Source organism: Pinus tabuliformis, chromosome 5_2 (genome assembly GCF_031772625.1).
Source record: "Pinus tabuliformis cultivar Carrire ecotype Pingquan chromosome 5_2, CPIR1, whole genome shotgun sequence".
NCBI lineage: Eukaryota > Viridiplantae > Streptophyta > Pinopsida > Pinales > Pinaceae > Pinus > Pinus tabuliformis.
This window is the reverse complement of record NC_142306.1, coordinates 1,002,256,779-1,002,276,311: the sequence shown is the minus strand read 5'-3', so window position 1 is coordinate 1,002,276,311 and position 19,533 is coordinate 1,002,256,779. Positions and strand designations below refer to the sequence as shown.

Here is a 19,533-nt window from a genome sequence, read left to right as displayed (position 1 = left end):
GGCCATGGAAGTATACGAAATGTGAAGGAGGGGAAGGGAATCGACCGCTGTGAGCTCCCTTTTTCTGCATAAACACATGGCCAAGCTAGTATTTGGTCCTCCAAACGCTGAAGAATGTAGCAAAGCTAACACTGACACATTGAGAATGCAATGTGTAGCCTCAATCACTTTGTATATTTTCATAGTTCTTTGAAATTAACTCTTGTCATTTCCAAATGCGCTAAAAATTTACATATGGTAATAATAAAAAGTTAAAAATATAATATATATATATATATATAAATAAACTTTATTTTAATAACATAGATCAAAATTTACACTTATACAGTGGATATCCGAAAAACCTATAATAATGAATATTTATAATTATTAATCATTCATAAATAACACTGCTATTTCAAAATAAAGAGGGGTATGGACATAGAGAAATATATAAACACACTCGCAGGTGTAAAATATACCATTCCACGACCATTATACTTAAAGTTTTACCTGGAATGTATTTTGTAACCTTTCTGGTTTACACGTTAGCAATCTACGTTTCTGGTTTACAGGTTAACAATCTACGTTTGTTAACAAAAACGAAAGAAACAGGCGTTCGACGTGCAACTTCTAAGAGTACCAAATTGGGGCAAAGGCCAGAATGCGCGCAGATTTGCATCCCTTCACCATATTCCTTTAGCTTCTGTTACTACTCACGATGACCACTTCGACACCTCAGTTAATACAATTTTTAATTCACACAATTCAAAGATGCATCACACTTCACTAAAAATATAACATTGGACGGCTTACAAAGCCAACCGTCTTTTCGATGCCAATGAACTGCCTTGTAACGTCTCACAAGGTAGCTTTTACCTACCATTTATTATTTTGTATGGCAAGGCTGGCAGATCAACTTAATCTTGAACTGAATGACATCCAACTTTTAACAAAAAGGAAAACAAACAAACGTTCAACGTCAAATGAATCTTCTAAGAGTCCCAAATTGGGCCAAACGCTGGAATGCCCGCGGCTTTGCATCCGTTGACCACATCCCTGCTTCCGCTCGGATTACTCGTCACGATTACCACTTCGCCTCCCCTCCTTCGCACTGCTTCCACTGTCATCTCCGAAACGTTTGGCCGACCAAACACAGCTGTGTCGTGGATCACCATCTTCTCCGCAGGGTAACTCTTTATCTTTCTCACAATCTCCTCCCCGAAGTTCTCTTCAATTCCTTTGGCCACCCAAATGACATATACATCGGCACGGCAAGGCTGCAGCATAAAGGAGAGGAAAACGCAGATGCCCGAACCCGTTGCCACAACCACCACCCTTTTATACATGTTTATCAGATAAGGCAACCCTGCAAAGTGAAGGCTACGAACCCACAAGTGTGTGGGAGGCTCCGATACGAGTCGTCTGGTGAAATCCCCAACGGCGCCGGCCAACATCATGTGCTCCTCCTTCCCGTCCGATATAATCCCGAACGCATGCCAATCTGATAAAGGCGATCGGCTGATTCTGCCCAGGATGCCTGATTCTATTCCGCCTTGGAACTTGATTAGGCTCGCGTGATTCGAAGGTGCCGACACTTTCACCGGAACTCTTCTCACGAACAACCATGGGAAGATTATGGCCAACGTTATGACTACAGTGAACCAGAATTCCTGCTTCTTCACCAGACTCGAACCGCGAACGTCATAGGATTTGTCCAGTGGATTGTAGCTTGCAGTAAGGATAACGAAGCCCCAGAGCAAGGCAAGCGCAGCCCAGCCGGCAAAGCGGTGAAAGTTTTCGAAGATATTGTGATGCAGGTGACGCACTACAGGAAATGCTGCCAGTGAGCTTATGATAAGGAGTCCCAGGATGGCGCTTGCGACTCCTATAATTTCATCGGAACTGCTCTCACGGTGGGAGAGTGTTTGGTGCAAGGAGTAAATGAGCCACAATATCGACGAAACACCGCATCCGCTGTGAATTCCTCCCACGCTCTGGAGAAACGAAGTAGCGGCGGTCTTTACCGGGAGTGGAACCCATGACCACCTGCCTAGCAGCTTCACTGTGATCCAGAAGACGCATCGAAGAAAAGCCTCGCTTCGGCAGAGCACCGAGGCGAGAATGTTCCCAATGGAGAAGAGAGCAGCTTTGTCTTTAGCATAGGGGAAGTGCCCAGTGGCTGCTGCAGCCAACCCAAGTAAATTCATAGTGAAACACAAAGCGAAGAGACGCTTATAAACAGTAAAGAGTCCTTGATCTAACAATATCACTGACAGCCGCGATTCCTTCGATCCAGGTTTTGCTGCTGCTGCCTCTTTGTTGTACTGACTCAAGCTTCCGCTCTTCAAGCGAATTGAACGGCTAGATAACTGTAGCGGGTCCTCTATGTCAGGGAGATCTTCATATGCCTCCTCCTCTTCCTCGTCGTCGTCAGTGTCAGGTAGATCACAGAAATGGCTGCTGGAACGGCTGTAGGTTCTTTCTGAATTGAAGCGGGATGATAGTACAGGAGCCAATTTTGAAACAGAAAGCGTCGAGAGACGGCGCCACGAGTACCAAGCCCGCGAGGGAGGAGCGACGGCTACAGCTGAGTTGCCATCTTCAACATTTGTAGAATGAGACAAAAAGTTGGTCCTATTCGGATTGATTTCGAAAGAAACGCCACGACAACTAGAGCATCTGGACAGTTCGGCCATTACTAAGGAATTAAAGACGCTAGTTGATTGAATGTAACAATCAAGGCAGAAACGGACGAAATTTAATGAATGTGATAGGGGTATCAAACGGTCGTGAATGGATGGATGGAATGAATTCTCTTAGGAAAGAGTATTGATCGTGAATTGAACTCTGGGATACCTTGTACTTATAGCCGTTGTGCTGCTGCGGGCTAAAGCTAACTTCAATTATTTGTTTATTTTATATTCTGAGAGTCTATCGACAAGGCATGTGGTTGTGAATGGCCCCACAGATATGATCATGAATTACTCAATTCATGGCCATCTTGAAAAGGAAATGATTCGGATTCTCATTAAGCAAGAAAATGCCGGCGGATGTTAATATAATATCATCAGGAAACTCGAGAATATAGCGAAATAACTTAAATAAATTGCTTATGGAATCTGCGTTGCGTTGCGTGAATGAAGAAAGACCTTATCCATCAAGTCCCAATGATTGTAAATAAAATCTTACAACTACTCTTTTCCTGATCCGCGTGGGGCATTTCTAATAAACACACGTCAGGAAACGTTGCTAAAAGGTTTACTGAATGATAAGCGTTGGCATCTCAACGCATGGCCTAGTTCATTTCGTACTCGTTCTAATTAATGAGTACTCATAGATAAATCGGTTCCACAAGATAATATAGTCAACGTTAACGTTGAGGCTAATAAAAGTCAGCCACAAAGAAATCAGCGTAACACATGAAAGATGAAATTGGCCACTCTATTTAATTTAAGAAATCGGTAGTCAAACCCCTTTGGCTCTTTGCTGATAAATATGCTGTGAATGAAAGATAACATTGGCCTGGCCACTATATTTAATTGAAGAAATCCGTCGTCGGTGTGTTTTTGCTATTTTCTAATAGATATGCACTGAATTCTATCCGGAAATTGTGATAGATTTATTGAAATCATAAAGTTCTAAAATTTGTATAATTAAAGTAATCTAAAAGTTGTGAATTTATTTATATCTTAAGAAATATATTTTTGATAATAAAAAATTATAATTTTATTAAAAATTATTTCATTTAACTAAAAAAAAAGGCTAAAACATCTAAAAATACTCGTAAATCTCATCCATACATATTATATTTACAAATAAATATACCTTATTTTAAAATTAAAAAATACAAATTCTTACACCAAATATGAAATCAGAATAACAATTATTTATGAAATAATGAGAAGGAAAAATCAACAATTGTGTTTCATATTTTTATAAATATATTATAAAGTATTTTTATTATTTTAATTTACAAATATATTTTTGAAATTTTATTTATATACATATATATAAATAATGATAATAATAAAGTTGATAACAATAAAGTTAAACATTTTCATTTTGACAATAGAAAAGTTATCTATATAATGTATATATCAAATTAATATTTTTTTTATTATTTAACTTAATAGTGATTTACAAGATTAGAATGTATGAATATCTCATCTATTAAGATTCAAGTTTTACTAATGATATATTTGTGTTTATATGTTTATAGGTGAAGAAACATTTTGAAGGTTGTTGATTGCACTTTTCCTTAAATGTTAGTCATGATAAGAGAGGTCATTTAGGAAAAGAACAAAACCCTTTAAAGGTAATTGAGGAAGTTGATACGGTTCTTAAAAGGAGAAAAGAAGAAGAAGAAAAAAAAAAATCTTTTGTAAAAGAGAAAAAATTGGAGAAAAATCTATAGTAATTCAACTCACCCTTACCAAAATAGTCCTGAAAATATAAAATAAGATATTTTTAAAAATTAATCATTTTAACTATTTAGAAAAACTACACCATACATAAATGAAGTGAAAAAAATTATACATCAAAATTATAATAATATATTAAATCAAAAAAATATTTATTCTACAATTTCATATAATCCTATGGAAAAAAACTATAAAACTTCAAACAATCAATTATTGATATGAGTATAAACTTAATATAACAATAAAAGAGGAAATATAAAAATATCCTAATATTAATTTTCATTATTTTTAAGTCTTTTAACTACACAATTTTGAAAACGATTTTTTTTTTTAAAGGCATCATAGTATATATAAATGTTATTATTTCTTTCATCGTCAATACTTAATCTTATTATTTCAGGTGTGAAATTAAGTTGTGAATATTTAAATTAACATTATAGGTTTCTATCATGTTGACCTCATGTCCTCTTATTCATATGTGAAAGTCTTTTTCATATTCAATGAGTAATGAGTATTTGGTCATATCGTTTTAATGGAACTATCAACGCAATCCTCCGCGCTCTTCCTTATCTATTTTGGAGTTCAAATCACAATGGAAATTAATTGTCCGCTAAGATATTGAGGTGTTGGAAAGGATTAAAATAAATGATGTTCTCATATTGTTGCAGAAGATTTAAAATAAATGATTCGTTGGTATTCATAAGTTAGGATAGGATTTATAGTATTACCATAAAGATTATTTATAAATTAAAAATTATATTTTAATGGAAAATGATATTATTATAGATTTAAATAAGTGTAATATGTAGTATTTTTGTTTGTACAAAAGTAATTATAATATTAAAATGGTCAAATTTCAATTAATACTTTGGTATAAGGATATTACAATGGTTAATAGGCTTTAGTATAAGAGTATCAGAATGGTTAATGGTCTAACATATAAATTTTATTTATACCTTTCGAAATTAGTGAAGTATATTGGAAATGGAAAATGAGACATTACAATAATAAGAACCCCATAATTATTATATTGGAGTGCACAATTAATGGACATATTATTTTTTGCAATTTAATTTTTAACAAGAAAGACCCAATGACTAAGCAAGAGCCATGATGTCGGGTATTGACCACAAAGACTAAGCAAGAGACATGATGTCTGGTTTTGACCACGAATGTAGTGAATGGAATTCATACACACTTTACATAAAGAGAAAGTATGTATGAGAAAGCATGTGTACCTAGTGAAAGTCTCTATAAAATTGAATTAAATGAAGCAAGCATACTAGACTACATATATCTTAGCTAATACAAACATTAATGGTTAATTATGACCAAATAATGCTATAATAGTTGTTGATGATCTATAGAATTTGATGTAGAAGTAGCCTCTCAGTTTTAAAAATCATATCAACCAAAAATAATATATGATTTAGTTTGTTCTTGAATATTTATTTGGTGTGTTCTTGATTCAAGCCCATCTCAAAAAAAACATAGTGTGCATCGCTTACCAATTTAGATAATTGAAAAATTATTATTATTATTATTATTTATAATTTCTCTTTTATCCTCCCATCCTATCCTAAATGGCACCGACGAGATTGATGCTCAATATTACAGAGAAAAGAAAGTGCCCTGATTTGATTCGAATTCGAATTACACGATGGATACTTATCTGATGTAATTAATTTAAGCAATAAAAAACTCTTCACAATCGCATCTTAGTCTCCGCGGATCTTAAATCTAATCTTATCAGCCGTGAAGTTAAGTTAGGAATTCAGCGAAATAATTTAATTAAGTCGCAAATATAATCCGCGTTGCGTGAATGACAGGAGGACTGCATCCGTGGGGTACCCGACGTGTGAAAACGTGAGGTGTTTCTTTGGGATTGGAGTATTTTCAGGGTTCAGCCCATGTTTTGTCAAAAGAAGTGGGTTGAGCTCTTGCCAACGTTCTCCACATGTGGAATATAATAAACCGTTGCTTAAAAAATCAAATAGAAAATAAAACGTGGATGTTATGCCTAAATTGATGACGGAATCTTCATCAAATCTATTCACTTCTAATTATCAAAGATAAATATAGCCCCCCAAAATTTAAAGGTCAGGTTTAATTGTTTTATAATTTTATTTCTTTACTGTTAAAATTAGATAATAATGGTTATTTGGGAAAATTTTATTGAGATTATTTTTTAAAATAATTTTTTAAATATATAAATATAGATAAAATTTGGAAATATTTTTGAATAATTAATTATATTTATAGGTATTTTTATTTTGAAATAAATTGAGATTTATCTTTAAAATAGTTATGTTGTACATTTTTAATTAAATTTATTACTAAAAAATGTCATATGAATATGGCTTATGATTTTCTTTGACATATGGTATTAATAAATTATTGTATTGGTTCATGATATTATAATGAAGACTATTTACAACTTAAGATTCTCCATCATTTTTTTTGGTAGGTAAGCACCCACGGGGGATTTGAACCAGTGACCTATTGCAAGGAGTGCTTTAACAGTGCACCCATTCACCAGTGACCTATTGCAATTGCAAGGAGTGCTTTAACAATGCACCCATTCACTGTCAATCCAAAACCCCATGGGCTAAGATTCTCCATCTTATAAAATCATGTTACATGTTTTTTTAATTGCATAAATGTTTAATTTATATATTAATTATTTTAATAATAATAATAATATAAAGTTATAACTAAATTTTTTTTTATGATTTTTTTTAATTTTAACAACTTGAGATATATCATGAACAAAGTATTTTGATGTTTATTGTAGAGGATTCATTTCCCATTCTCTTGAGTTTTAGTTTTCTTTATTGTCTTCTACGCGTCTCATGCGTTGTTTCTCACTTAGTTACATTTCATTTGTGTTTATGTTTTTGTTTCTAATCAATTTGATTGTGGGCTTCTTTGCAGGTTGCAACTAAGTTGCAAAAGATTACCTGGATTTGGTACACCATTGCCTCAAATCCACAACCACACCCATGTTAACCCTAAAACCCATTATTAATATTTATACATTGAGTAATTACATTTCTATTATTATATTTTTATGTAGGTTAGAACCCCTCATGACCCCATTTTACTATAATTGTACCCTTCATCTCCTACATACATACACAAGCACACTAAGGATACCTAGTCTTAGGATCACCAAACCTAGTCTCAGGATCACCAAATCTTGTATTGTACATTGTATTCATTGAAAAAAGTGGTTTCCCTGCCAAATTAGGGTTCAAGCCAACACCAAAGAACTACTACATTCCAAATATCGATATGAGGATTTCTGAGGGTAATGATCATGTAACATGGATATTTAAAATTGAGTATTACTTTGGTCTAAACGAAGTGGCATCCTTACTAAAGGTAAATATTGCAACCATGCTTTTAGAGTAAAACCAACATGTATGGTTTCAATAACTCCATGAGAGGAAAAATGATGTTATATATTGTTCCATTTTCATATAGGTATTGATAACACATTATGGGGATATTAGGAGCAATAAATTCTTCAGTCAATTGGTAAATATTTGACAAAAAAGTCTTGTTACAGAGCACATTCAATAATTCTAAAAATTGAGTCTCAAAGGAAAGAATGTTATTTAGTATAAGTTGATATACCTATTAATGGGAACTTTAAAATTGAAATCATTCAACATGAGGTACATCCTTTTGAAACTAAATCTCTAAAGCATGCTTTTAGTCTGGAAAAGAAAGTTGAAAGTAAAAATATGAACACTAGTAAATTGGCATCTAATAACTATATATAAAAACATGCTCACCCTCCTAAATCGACAAGGTTGAATCCTCAACCAATGGATGAAAGAACATCAAATGGATTATGTCTTAACTATGATAGTAAGTATACTAAGAGGCATAAATTCATTGAGAATAAATTATTCTACATAGATGGTGAAGATGAAGAAGATCAAGAAGTGGAAGCTTCATAATATATAAACCTAGAAGAGATTATAACAATCTATTGTCATGCATTGCACAACATTAATACTCCACAAACTCTCAAGATAGAAGGATATATCAAAAGGAAAATGTAATAATATTGATTGATTTAGGTAGTACCTATAAGCTCATTAATTACAAATTAGCAAAAATTCTTAATTTCTTTGTATAGCTAGCACCAAAATTTCATGTAATAATTACAAATGGAGGTACCATAATTTCCTTAGGAAAATTCCATAATATTAATCTAATATGGAAGAGTAATTGTTTTCTTAGTTCCATGATTGCAATCTAAATGGGTGATGTTGTTGTTGTAATATGGGTCCAATGCACAATCATTGGAAACAATGGCTCTTAATTTTCTAGATATTTTCATAACATTTTTCTTAGAATGAATGGTAACTGAGCTTCGAGGTATCCAACAAAAACCCAATAAAGTGATATCCTCTAATAACATAACAATTTTGTTTAAAAAAGGCACATCGAGGTGTAATTACACAATCTTGTTCATTAGATGTTCAACATCTATATCATCTACTCCATTGGATATCGAAAAAATTATCAACAGTCATTTGAAGGTATTTGGAGAGATGCTAAAGGTCTCCCATCTATATCATCTACTCCATAGGATCTCCAAAAAGTTATCAATCATTATTTGAACGTGTTTGGAGAGATGCCTAAGGGTATTTCACCTATCACATAGACATCCTAAACATAGTATTCCTAGTTTGGTCCATTAAATGCTAAAAAAAATAAATTGAATTGAAATCTCTGTAAGAAAGAGTTCTTGAAGAAAGTTACCCAAAAACTGAAGAAATATGGTTGACCAAGATTTTCTACTACAAAAAAATATAAGATATTCCAGATTTCACTAAACTCAATATGTACAACCATCCTAAAGATATATTAACTCGATGCAATAAGAGACTCATAATTCAAAGAAAAATGGAGAAAGAATTAACTTTATGTAAAAATAAACCCGCTCAACATTTCAAAACCCAACATAAGCCTAACATCTCGAAACATTGAAAACATTGAAAATATAACTAAAGGAAAAAAATACCCAATACATAATTCAAACAAAAATGAAATAAAAACAACATCGAATACAACATCAAAATTTCCACCTACCATATCATTAAACCAACAAACCATCCACACTGATATCAACATACCATCCACAATAATGTCAACATACTCAAGTTCCACGACATTTTTAGTTTTCCAATTCTATATAGACTTAACCATTAAAAACCCTCCACCAATGATAATATAATAAACAACAAAATTCATTAAAACAAAAAACAAAAAACAAAAAAAACCAAAATTTAACATGTATTCATAACATTAATTAAACCTAGAAACAAAGTCCCTTATAAAATTGTTTTTATAATTTTATATATAACTAAATTAATCCCTTCAAACGATAAATATAGTGACTACCCTATCACACAAAGACTAATAAAATTTAATTCATTGTAAAAATGATAAATTTTAAATAACTTATTTATAATTTAACCTTTGTATTTATTAAAATTTAATTATAAATGTTGGACACCCAATCCTCAATGGGTTAGTGTGAAAGTCGAATGGACAAAAGGAGTCCAAGAGACCTTGGGATGTGAAACCCAACGGTCACATAATGTACTATAAATGTATATCTCTTGTTAATAAAAATTGTACTCTCATGATTTATCATTCAGATTATTCTTTCTCCCATGCATGTTTAACATGGTATCAGAGCAGGCGTAGTCCTGCCCTGCATAATTAATTTGAGCCATTTGTTTTATGGCCTTTCTATGCAGTTTATTTCTGCCATATTCCTCTATACAGACCTGCGCCCTGTCTGCCATATTCACTTGAACGATGAAACGTTCCTCTGCCTGACACTGCCAGCGCTGTCCAAGCTATTCTGACATGTTTGTCTGCCATACCGGCGCTCTCTTCTGCGTTACCTGTGACCTCTGTCTTTTACAGTCCTGACCCTTGAAATTAGACCTGCGCTCTCTGTCCATAAGCGTTTCATGGTAATTTTAGTGTTGTCCTGTCTGTCATTTTTATTCGCTGGTCCTGTCTGTCATATGCGTTTTATTTCTGAACGCTGGCCTGCTCCACGTAACCTGAACGCTGCTAGCCTGCTCCATGTGTCCTGTCTGAGCGCTGTGCGTTAAAATTGTTTTTGAAAGGCCTGCGATTTTGTTTATCCATCGCCTTGCAGTCTTCTTCCTGTCCAAGCTGTTCTGACAGAAGCACTGTGCATTCACCTGAATGAATCGTTGCTCTAGGTTGAAACGTTCCTCTGCCTGTTCTTCAAACGGTCGTGGTCTCAATCCGCTTCGTGCGATGCTGTCTTCAGTTTGTATCTCTGAGTTTGGCCGTGGCGCTTAGTGAGGATTCAACTTAAAAAGGAAGGCGAGGGGAAATTCCATTCTTTCCACCCGGTAGCAAGCATTTTAAGCTATCTCACCAAAGCGCCACTGGTACCACCAGGCACGGCTGTCGTTAACGCCCTGGCGAAGCAGAGGGCAATGCTGGAGAACATCATGAGGGCCTGCGTTGGCCTCGCTCCCGAAAACAACATGACCCTCGAATACAAGTGAATTGCTGTGGTCAGGTCGACATCCTAAGTGGCATGGGTTTATTCATCGTACTGATGAAGAAGAAAAATAGGGTGGTCCACTCGAATGAGCATCTACAGTGTTTCTGGTACCCTTTTGTAATAAAATCTACTTGATGTCGTGTTGTTATGCCATATAATTTTACGGTCCCAAGTCGTTTGTGATTAATAATAAGCGATTGTAAAAGTGTGACTCCGCACGAAGCTGGAAGTCTTAGACAATTCATCATTAGAACTAGCTTTCACAACCTTGGAATACCAGTGGCTGGAACTGAAGGGCGTGCAGAGAAGTTGTAAGCGCCTGGTAGCAACACTGCTCAGCATTTTCTTCTTCTTCTGTTGGAGATGGTCACAACGCGTAAGGTTTTTTAACTGTGTTTGGGCGCCAAATCAAAGGTGTTGATTTTGGAAGCGATTGATTTGCGAGACATATAATTTGGAGCAGAGAGATTCTCACTGAGGATGACTCTACAATTATATGCAAAGTTTCTTAGTGCGTGAGCATGGATATATCTCCTGTTGTAGCAATTGTATGTATATTGGTTAATCGTTGTGCGTTGGAGGCATTCCTGTCAAAGTATATTGTATATCCTGTAACTCTCCAGCAAGCTGGTTGAAGAAATCCCCTTCAGCACCTTCAACCGGTTCATTAACTAAGCAGAGAAAATTAGCCTGGTGGTCTTGGATAAGCCGCATCAATTGAGGATTTTGTTTGCTCAACTCCTGAAGCATTGGCTGCAATATTTGAGGGTTGACATGGACCATTGTATGTAGAGCCTGGAACTGTGGGTTGTTCCGTAAAAAGTCAAGAGCCCCACCACCAGCCGTTGTTGCTTTAGTCTTAGACAACATAACCACAACGAATGTATTCTCACTGACTTTGTTTTCTTCAATAGTGGTTTCATCCTTCAACACCTTGCCCTGATAAATCAGCAGCTGTTGTTCACTTGGGTAAGTTTGTGCTCCTTGAATTTGCTCTATTTTCTTAATAGTTAAAACAGTATCCGTGGGCTACACCTCAATATCAAAGTGGTTACCCTTCAAGTTTTTGATAGAAACCTTCATCCTGACGCCTGAATTCGGTCTCTACTGGCCTCCGAAGTGCTAAACCGTCCGCACAGCAGGCAAAACGAGACACAATATCGCTTGCACTGCCAACGAAACCAACGGACATTGGCCCTAAGTTCAAGAGGTCAAGATGTCTATCCGCCACTTGTGATTATTGTGAGAAGCGAATTTGCAGGAGCCACCATTTCCAAAGTCGTGTTTATTACGTGAGTGCTCCAGTTTGGTATTAAATTCAAAAAGACCGATTTGTTATTACATTAATAGTGGACCAAATTTCTTGTGTATGAAACTCCTGCCGATTTGCTGGGCAAGTTCGTCAATCCCGCAACATTTTTCTCTAGGCCGAGTCACCTAAACCCCGTGCCAAGTCTGAGACAAATTTGGGTGTGTGGACAGAGTTATCACCAGTTGGGAAGTAACGTGGGTGTTTGGGCCGAAGTGCCAGTGGCTTATAGGCTGTTTGTGGATGGACCAATGCCTCATATTGTTGGCTGTGTGTATCAGTTTGGAAGGCACCAGAAATCCTCATACACCAAGAATACCTTTGTGACTAATTGATACGCTATCCGCTGAGGCCGAGTATCCCATTTATTTGCTAAACAGGCTCACATAATAGATTAATTTATCTGTCTTTAAAATGGAAAGCCGAGCACTAGTTTGGGTCATCATAGTTCAAAGGAGTGGGCATTCGTTGATTCCATATCTGACATATTCTCTGTGGAAGACTATTTCGAGATCCGAGTTCAGTTATAGTATGTGGTAGTCTCAAGGCCGAGTTAATTTGACTCAAAGGTTGAATTGTTGTCACAACAATGGTTTTCAAGACTGAATTGTTGCATAATATTAGAGGGCAGAATATTTGTATCCAATTTATAAAATCAGTCTCACAATTATTATCTTCTTGGGCACAGACTATCATTTTGTTGACTATATTCCTTGTTGTTGGAGCAGCATTCTGGGTCTGAAAGTCCTTGCTGGAATTTACTCTCATTGCTTCTCTTCATTGTTAGAAAGTGGCAAGATCAGAGAATATTAATTTGTACCCCTTTCAAAGCATATGAGTATTCAAGTCCTGCCCATGACATGGTGTTATAATTATTGAAGTTTTGATAGTCATCATTTCTGATTTGAAAGTGAAGGAGTACTTGAAGGATCCAAGCAAGTTTGCAGTTGTTGTTGCCCCAGTTGTGGTATTAAAACTCATTATAGTCTCTGTCTACATATATATGCATTGATTCCTTGATTCATTTGCTGCACATTTACAAAGGATTTTTCTGTGTCTTTGTACTGTGAGTGGGTGTTACTTTTACTCATTGGGTCATAGTTGTGATCAGTTTTTAAAAAGGTGTAATTTTGACAATGGAAAATATGGCTCGAATTACTGAAATATTAGAGTTCTTAAAAACTCTGATACATTCCTCTAATCATGATACATTAAAAGTCAGCAAAGTTTCTCTCACAGACATTCAGGTCTGTCTACAAAATGCACAAGAGAAAATTGATTTTTTGCAGCTTGAAACTCAGCTACAGCAAGAAGAATTAAAACAGAGGAATCATCATTCTGAACCTGTTTCTGTTCAGAACAATGAAACAGACTCCCATAAACAGCAAGTCAATAATGTTATAGTTCATTCAAATAAAGCAGCAGTTGTACATGCAGATGCAGAAACTCAGTCTGCACTTCCCAAGCCCATCATCAGACCTTGGGAACAACTTGTCCACAACAAGCACAGAACTGGTCTTGGATATGACAAGGACTTGTCCCTTCATATTCCAAACTACTCAAAGCCCATTCAGTTTCAGAGTGATGGATTCATTCATGATAGTTTAGCTACTCCTCATGACAGTTCATATCGAGCTGTTCCAGATTTTGCCCCTCTTCCACAACAACAACAGATCGTGAAATGCAAACACTGTGACCGAGTTGGCCATTTGAAAGATCACTATTTTGATCTTCATCCATGTAAGCACTGTCATAAAACCAGTCATTCTTCACACAGATGCTTCAGAAATAAACGTCCTGCAAGAACAAAGATTCTTCTTGGATGGATCGCTTCTTGGCAATGGGCATCAACAACCAAGAAGATATTCCAAACACATGTCAGAACTTGTTCCAAAGTATTGAACAATATTGCAGTTGAGTTTTCTCCATCATCTCACCTTGTATCTGACAGGGGGGGAAATGATGGTCATCTACAAGCTTCAAAGCCACATCAAGCAAGCCTGAGCCACAACCTGTCACACCAGTTTCAAAGTTGTAGCCAGAGACAAAGATGCCCATAAACATGCCTTCAGTTGGAAATATGGGACACTTCCTCTAGCAGAAGACTTCAACTTCTTGCCAGTTTCGGAAGAATTCCAAGAACAAAATTGGGGACTTCCTCTACCAGAAGACTCCAGCTTCTTGCCAATTTTGGAAGAGTTCCAGGAATTGTATTAAGCATTCCAGAGTTGTTGGTCATCCCTAAACCATCACAAGTTGAGACTTCCCTTTTCAGGTTGAAGTTTTCCCTTTTATGCGGGGTGAGACCTCCCTTTATTGGTTGAAGGTTTCCCTCTTCAAAACAATAGGAGCACTTCCTCTAGCAGAAGACTTCAACTTCTTGCCAGTTTTGGAAGAGTTCCGGGAACTGCACTAAGCGTTCCAGTGTTGGTGGTCATCCTTAAACCACCGCCCTTTATACCAACATTTCAGAGAGCACATTCAGCCTAGTGTTGCCATGCATTTTTGCACATTTTGTATTACAGCTCTCTTCTTGGACTCATACATAACCCTTCGGATTAAGGGGGGGAATGTTGGACACCTAATCCTCAATGGGTTAGTGTGGAAGCCGAATGGACAAAAGGAGTCCAAGAGACCTTGGGATGTGAAACCCAACGGTCACATAATGTACTATAAATGTATATCTCTTGTTAATAAAAATTGTACTCTCATGATTTATCATTCAGATTATTCTTTCTCCCATTCGTGTTTAACAATAAATTATTATTATTATTAAAAATAATTAAAAAAATATTATTATTATTAAAAATTATTTTTTGCTATTTGCTATATGAACAAACTATAGTATATCAGTAGTAAGAGAAAACCATTACAGTAAATGAGCAGTAATAAAATTTAAATTTAATGTGGGAATCATCAAATTCGAATTATTATTATATGATCCAGACTCTATTCGAGCTAATATATATACATATTAATTATCACTTTCGCAACATCTATTTCAATAAGAATATAATAAACCCATTTTATAATATCAACATGGCTAATTTATAAATATTAATTATCACTTTTGCAACATTTATTTCAATGAGAATATAATTAGCACAACCATATTAACCAATGTGATTGATAAATTCCTATAGGCCTATAGGGTGATAGACTTGTATCAACCACATTAATAATTATTATGAGTATTTAGGATTATTAATAACTATATAAATATTATCAACTAGATTTAGAATTATTAATAACTATATAAATAGTGAAACAGGTTGTTGGGTAGTTCCTAAAATGCCATGGATGGAAAGGATCTGCCATATATGTGAGAATAGGAACATCGAGGATGAAAACCACTTCCTCTTAGAGTGCTCCGCGTACAACCACATTAAATCTCAGTTTCACAATCTTTGTTACAATACTGGCCTTCCTAGCCTTTTACAATGTCAAAATTATAGTGAGCTCAGGAGGCTTTTCTCCAAGCTTTTTGAGCACAGGAATAAAATCTTAAATCAAAATAAATAATTTGTTTCTTTAGGTCCGATAGACCAATCTTTGGTCTTAGCAGACGTTAACCACCATCATCATCATCATCAAATATTAACAACTAGATTATTTCTATAGGAATAAAATCTTAAATCAAACTAAATAATTCTTTTCTTTAGGTCCAATAGACCAAAGTTTGGTCTCAGTGGACGTTAATCATCATCATCATCATCATCACCATATATTATTATATAAATATTATAATCATAATATAAACTCCTAATATATATTAATTAATAATAAGAATAGCTCATAATAATATTAGATTATCATTATATTATTAAAATAATATAATAATATAAAATTATAAAAAAAATAATAACAATTGTATTATTATTGATGATGATGATGATGATAGTTAATGTGAGACCAAACATTGGTCTATCAGACCTAAAGAAACAAATTATTTATTTTGATTTAAGGTTTTATTCCTATGCTCAAAAATCTTGGAGAGAAGCCTCCCGAGCTCACCATAATTTTGACATTGTAAAAGGCTAGGAAAGTGAGTATTGTAACCACTTCTTCTTTAGTTATTATTATTATAATAATAATAATAATATTTGATTATAATATTATAATAATATTATATTATTATAATAATATTATATTATTATAATAATAATATAATCAATATTATTATAATAAAAACCATAAAAATCAATTAATTATTATTTATAATAATTAATAACTATACAAATAATAGCAACTATATTCTTATATAATTATATATTTATGATTATTATATTAGTATTATTATAATAATATAAAATTAATAATAATAATAATAATAATATCCGATTAACTATTATAATAATATTATATTATTATTACATTATTATAATAATACACAAATATAATTATTACTATAATAATAATATAGTCAATATTATAATAATAATAATAATAAAGATCAATTATTTATGATAATTAATATCTATACAAATAATAGCAACTATATTCTTATATATTTATATATTTATGATTATTATATTAATATCGATGATGATGATGATGATGATGATGGTTAATCGAGCTCACTGTAACTTTGACATTGTAAAAGGCTAGGAAGGTCAGTGTTGTAACAAAGATTGTGAAACTGAGATCTAATGTGGTTGTACGCAGCACACTCTAAGAGGAAGTGGTTTTCATCTTTGATGTTCCTATTCTCACATATATGGTAGATCCTTTCCATCTATGGCGTTTTAGGAACTGCCGAACGACCCGTTTCACTATGAAGCTCAAGAGAATTCGTTCTAATCTTTGCTATATTAATTTTCTTCTTTGAGCTAATTAAAATAGAGAGGTATTTTTGATTTTCTATAATAATAATAATATAATAATATAAATTCATATTCATAATAATAATAATAATATAATAATATAAATTCATATTCATAGTAATAATAATAATATTATTATTATTGTTTTTAGGCTTTGGTATTTTTAATATTTATTTTAGGGTTTGTATACATTGAGTTAATTATTATTGGTATTTAGGATTATTAATAACTATATAAATATTAACAACCACATTATTTTTATATATTATTATATAAATATTATATTAATAATATAAACTCCTAATATATGTTAATTACTAATAAGAATAGCTCATAATAATATTAGATTATCCTTATATTATTAAAATAATATAATAATATAAAATTGTAAAAAAATCATAATAATAATAATAATAATATATGATTATAATATTATAATAATATTATGTTATTATAATAATATACCAATATAATTATTATTACAATAATAATATAATCAATATTATTTTAATAATAACAATAAAGACCAAATATTTATGATAATTAATAACTATACAAATAACAACAACTATCTTCTTATATATTTATGATTATTATATTGATATTATTATAATAATATAAATTTATGCCCATGGGGCTTTGGATTGACGGTGAATGGATGCCTTGTTAAGGCACTCCTTGCGATAAGTCATCTGTTCAAATCCCCTCTGGGTACTTAGGTTAGTCTAATAAATAAATAAAAAATAATATAAATTTATATTATTATTATTATTATTAGGATTTAGTATTTTTAATATTTATCTTAAAGTTTGTATACATTGGGTTAATTATTATTGGTATTTAAGATTATTAATAACTATATATATATTAACAACCAAATAATTTATATATATTATTATGATGATGATGATGATGATGGTTAACGTCCACTGAGACCAAACAATGGTCTATCATACCTAAAGAAACAAATTATTTATTTTGATTTAAGATTTTATTCCTATGCTCAAAAAGCTTGGAGAGAAGCCTCCCGAGCTCACTATAATTTTGACATTGTAAAAGGCTAGGAAGGTCAGTATTGTAATGAAGATTGTGAAACTGAGATCTAATGTGGTTATACGCGGGGCACTCTAAGAGGAAGTGGTTTTCATCCTCGATGTTCCTATTCTCACATATATGGCAGATCCTTTCCATCCATGGCATTTTACGAACTGCCCAACGACCTATTTCACTATGGAGCTCATGAGAATTCGTTCTAATCTTTGCTATATTAATTTTCTTATTTGAGCTAGTTAAAATAGAGAGATACTTTTGATCTTCTAGGGTGGGGTTGATGACCTTCTTATAATAACTTAATTTTCTTTTAGCCGCTAAATCTTTCTCACACCACATTTTTTCTTTGAACTTAGAAGTAACAATATCTTTAATGTTATTTATGTTTTGCTATGCATCATTTTCATTGATCTCCCAATAGTTTAACCAGGCTCTTGTGTCTTTATGCCACCCTCGATTGAGCCTTAGGTGGTTTTGGCTAGAATTTAAAGCTAGCTTAGGAAGTCTATGATCGTCTATGTTACTGATTTTGTGTTTGTACAACAGAAACCTAAGCATAGCTAGGCTCTCAATAGGGGAAAGACCTGCTTCTATAAGGAGAATAGGATAGGGTGTATTACTTTTAATTTTCAGGTTATAAGTTATAAAACGCTTCTGGATTTGCTCAATCTTTCTCCATGATTCTCTAGAGATGCTGCAACCCCAAACCTCACAGCCAAATAAGATAACAGGAGTGACTAAAGTTTCAAAGAGGAACTTCTTTTTATCCCACATTACAAGGTTTGCTATTTTACAATTATTTTCAAGACCAAAATAAGCTTTCCACCCCCCATTAATCCTTTTATGAATGCTATAGTTCCAGTTGAGCTTGTGATGAATATCAATTCCTAGGTACTTGTAAGAATACACTTCCTCCAAGTTATTATTGTCATACATAAAATTAGCGTAAGTGTTCTTCTTGGATTTGATAATCATAACTTTTGTTTTGTCAGCGTTAACAGTCATACCCATGGTAGAGCAGAAATCCTTAAGAAGCATGAGTTGCTTATTAATATATATCAAGAGTTTATATTATTAATATAAATATTATATTAATAATATAAACTCTTGATATATATTAATTAATAATAAGAATAGCTGATAATAATAATAGATTATCATTATATTATTAAAATAATATATTAATATAAAATTATAAAAAATCATAACAATTATATTGTATTATTATAATAATAATATAATCAATATTATTATAATAATAACAAAAAAGACCAATTATTTATGATAATTAATAACTATACAAATAATAGCAACTATATTCTTATATATTTATATATTTATGATTATTATAATAATATAACTTATTATTAT

At 33.1% G+C, this 19,533-nt stretch overlaps 1 protein-coding gene across 1 annotated transcript; it reads right to left on the bottom strand.

Moving 5' to 3' along the window:
- Window positions 1-974: 974 nt before the first annotated feature.
- On the bottom strand, window positions 975-2,678 carry LOC149162666 (adenylate-forming reductase 03009-like). Its single transcript, XM_089435260.1, has one exon. The coding sequence runs from the start codon at window positions 2,676-2,678 to the stop codon at window positions 975-977; it is 1,704 nt and encodes a 567-aa protein (XP_089291386.1).
- Window positions 2,679-19,533: the final 16,855 nt, after the last annotated feature.

Bases quoted from the DNA above. Each gene is read 5' to 3' on its own strand.
- LOC149162666 (XM_089435260.1), bottom strand. From the start codon at position 2,678: ATGGCCGAACTGTCCAGATGCTCTAGTTGTCGTGGCGTTTCTTTCGAA.